The sequence below is a fragment of the Peromyscus maniculatus genome, chromosome X (genome assembly GCF_049852395.1).
Source record: "Peromyscus maniculatus bairdii isolate BWxNUB_F1_BW_parent chromosome X, HU_Pman_BW_mat_3.1, whole genome shotgun sequence".
NCBI classification, from domain to species: Eukaryota; Metazoa; Chordata; class Mammalia; order Rodentia; family Cricetidae; genus Peromyscus; species Peromyscus maniculatus.
In genome coordinates this window covers 43996345-43999903 of record NC_134875.1, presented here as the reverse complement: position 1 = coordinate 43999903, position 3559 = coordinate 43996345, and the positions used below count along the sequence as shown (strand labels likewise).

Sequence of the window (3559 nt, the reverse complement as noted above, 5' to 3'; positions counted from 1 at the left end):
CTAGAGAGCTGTTGGTGCGGTTTCAGCAGCATCGGTGGAACGTACCTATTGGGGAGTTCTGATGACGAATTTTTAGACAATAACAGATTCTTGAGCTGAGCCATGAGTGTGGTTGGAAATTGAAAGTGAACCGGAAGGGAAGTAGGCATTTCTGTTCGCAGAAGTCCAGTGGCTTCCAAAACAGATGAAATGTGGTCTGAGGGATGGTGTGACTACAAGCGACTTCCAGGAAAACAAGCACAGGGATGGTATGACTACAAGCGACTTCCAGGAAAACAAGCGCCTTCTTGGAACCATCCCAGTGATGGCAACCATAGATTAATTAATGTTGTGCCACAGAGACCGCCTCTGGGAGACAAGAGATCTTCTCTGCTAGCCAAACCCAAGGAAGGAGGCTACAGTAGATACTACTGTCATGTTGATTATCAAGAATGGGGCAAGGGCCGCTGTTTTACTCAGGATCCAAGAAGAGCCCCACCCTACAAAAGAGGCCATTATGGCTACGGATGGTCAAGAGATGAGTATTCCACAAGCCAACAGCCTCCATACAGGGCCATGAGAAACGGCTTTAGAAGAAAACGTTTCTATTCTTCCCATTATTCAAGACAAAGCTCTCCCCATAAACGGGGCGCTCCTTTTTTGAGAGAATCACGTGTGGGCGGGAAGGACTCCCTACACAGCAGATTTGGATCCAGTCTCAGCAGTAGAAGCAGGATGCGCTCCTTCCACCAGTCTCGACAAAGATGTAAAGAGAGAGCCATCCAGTTTTTGAAAACATCAAGAGATACTGTGCCCTCAAGTTCTTCATCCAAGGTGTTAAAAAGCCCCAGCCGGCTGACTGAGAAGGAACAAGCTGATGCCGCATGCAAGAGGGCTAATGAAAATCCCAAGCAGTCAGAAGAAAATAACTTGGCTGAAATTTCCGAGTTTGAGATGGGATCCAAGGCACCATTACTTATCAACCAGACAGAAGAACCCGAGTCAAACACAACAGCTGGCCCAGAATTGTGTGAAGACTGCCAGCTTAGCATTCGCTCAAAAGCGATTGCATCAAAAATCTCTGAGATTGAGAAGGGTTACCGACAAGTCTGTGAAACTTTCGGGATGGTGGTGGAAAGGCTGGTTGAAAAGGATCGTTCCTTAGAAAAATCTATACAGTTTGCAATGAAGCAGAGTTTGCATGAAATAGGTGAGCAACTTGTTGAAGAACTCAAGCATTTCATTATGGAGTATGATAATTCTACTCCAGATTTTGGAGACCCTTTTTAGAAGAATTAGGGCTCGGTTCAAAAAATTGTGTAAAAGCTTCTAGATTTCTTACCTTTGGATTGTTTGCTCACCCTTGATGCATGGGGGTGAAGCTTGGTCCTGCCTCAACTGAATGGAAGTACTAAACCTTTTGGAGGAGGGGATGGGGGGAGGGTTTGCTGTTCCCCAATGGAAGTACTAACCCTTTTGGAGGAGGGGATGGGGGGAGTCTTGGGGGGAAGGAGCGAGGAGATGGAGGAGGGATGTGAGGGTTATCTGTGGTTGGTATGTAAAATGAATTAAAAAATTAAAAAATAAAGCCAGTTCATGTACACAGCATAAGTTCTGGTCCCATTGCCAGGGGAGAGGATGAGGGGAGCTTGCAGGGAAGCAGGAGAAGGGGAGGGAGGGAGAACAGTGATTGGTATGTAAAATGAAAAAAAATAAATAAAATTTAAATAATAAAAGAAACGTGGCAGAAGACAGCAAGGCCAGCTGAGGTCCCCTCACCTTGTAAGTGAGTCAGTGAACAAGTGAAGAGACATTTAGGACATGCCACTCGCTTCTTGATCCTTCCCAGCATAGCACAGAGCCACAATACAATTTTAACAATAGGTACATTAAAAATCACGGTTTTAATTACTGCCCAATTTCATTATCTCCTTTTTTGAGTCTGGGTTTAACTATCTAGATAAAGCTGAACTGAAAACCATGTGTAGTCTGGCCTCAAACTCACAGAGATCCCCTGCCTCTGATTCCTTTATTCTGAGATTAAAAATATGTGCCAGCATCTTCAGTATTCTGTTGGTTATAGCCAAGATGTAAGTGCTGCTGTTGCATACACTTTTTCCTTTGGTCCTCCAGCTTACAATTAAAAAATGCCATGGAGACATATTAATTATAGGCTCAGCCTATCGCTTATGCTTGTCCCACTAGCTCTTATAACTTAAATTAACCCATTTATATCAATCAATATTGTGCCTCATGGCTTTTTACCTCTCTTCCATCTTGCACCTCCTGTTTCCTCTCCACATCCCCTGGTGTCTGTCACATGCCTAGATTCATCTCTCTTGCTCTCTTTCTTCCTGGAAGTCCTGTCTAACCTCTTTCTGCCTAGCTATTGGCCATTTGGCTCTTTATTAAAGCAATCAGAATGTGCCTTGGCAAAGACACATCTTTACAGTGTACAAAATAATTATTCCACAATACATGCTTAGCATTATATTGCTAAGCTCCTCATTGGGGTACTTTGATGTCACAGCTGGGTAGGTGTAATTGTTGTTTCCTTCCTTTGGCTGCTTGCACAGCACCCAGAACTATGAAAACTAGTCCTCGGGGTGCAGACATTCAGATCAGATCCAGCTTGGATCCGTTCAGTCCTGTGTCTGAAGTACATGGTATTTTCAGCAAGAGAGACTTACCTCCAACTTCTGTGAGACAGCCAAGGGCAATGTCCATATCCCATATTGTAGCAGGAATCTTAAAAGTTCTTATTAATAAAAACAAACCCGGGACTAGGTATTAGGGTGAATGCTGAAAGATCAGAGAAACAGAAGCCACAGTCACCTCAGCTTGCCAATTCTCAGCTGATCCTGTTTCCTCAAACTGGAAGTCGCTGAGTCTTCATCCGAATGGATCTCAGCTGAACTGCACAGCTCAAAATCCTAAAACCTTAACCAGCTCTATTTCCTGGTTTTTATGCCTTATATACTTAGCTGCTTTCTGCCATTACTTCCTGGGATTAAGGTGTGAGTCACCATGCCTGGCTGTTTCCAGTGTGGCCTTGAACTCACAGAGATCCAGATGGATTTCTACCTCTGGAATGCTAGGATTAAAGGCGTGTGTGCCATTGTTTTCTGGCCTCTATATCTAGTGGCTTTTCTGCTTTCTGACTCCAGATAAGTTTATTAAGGTACACAATATTTTAGGGAACACAATACCACCACATTTCCCCCTTTTTTGTATAAAATTGAAAAAGCTTATAACTAATACAAGAAAAACTATATCCAATAAGTATATACAATATATACAGTCAAGAATTACATTAACGATGTCTAGTCCATTAACATTTGACAGATTCAAATGAAAAACTCCATTAATATATAACAATGTCCAGTCCATTAACATTTGACCAATTCAGACAAAAAATTCATTACTTACCCATTTAAAACAAGTAGTTCCTTTTTTAAAGTAGATTCAGTAACTGAACTTTATATGTTATCATCTCCATATTCTATCTTTTTTCTTTTCATAATAGATTCAATAATCTACATTTGTCATTTTTATATCTTCTCTTTTTCTTTTTAGAGTA

At 42.0% G+C, this 3559-nt stretch overlaps 1 protein-coding gene across 2 annotated transcripts; it reads left to right on the top strand.

Moving 5' to 3' along the window:
* The first annotated feature begins 555 nt into the window (after positions 1-555).
* LOC143270856 (periphilin-1-like) lies at positions 556-1269 on the top strand. Of its 2 annotated transcripts, XM_076562045.1 has the most exons (2): positions 556-813; positions 934-1269. In XM_076562045.1, exons 1-2 carry the CDS (start codon positions 556-558, stop codon positions 1267-1269), a joined length of 594 nt encoding a protein of 197 aa, XP_076418160.1. The 2 variants fall into 2 exon arrangements, with proteins under 2 accessions (XP_076418160.1, XP_076418159.1); XM_076562044.1 differs by having other exon boundaries at positions 556-1269.
* The last annotated feature ends 2290 nt before the right edge of the window (positions 1270-3559 follow it).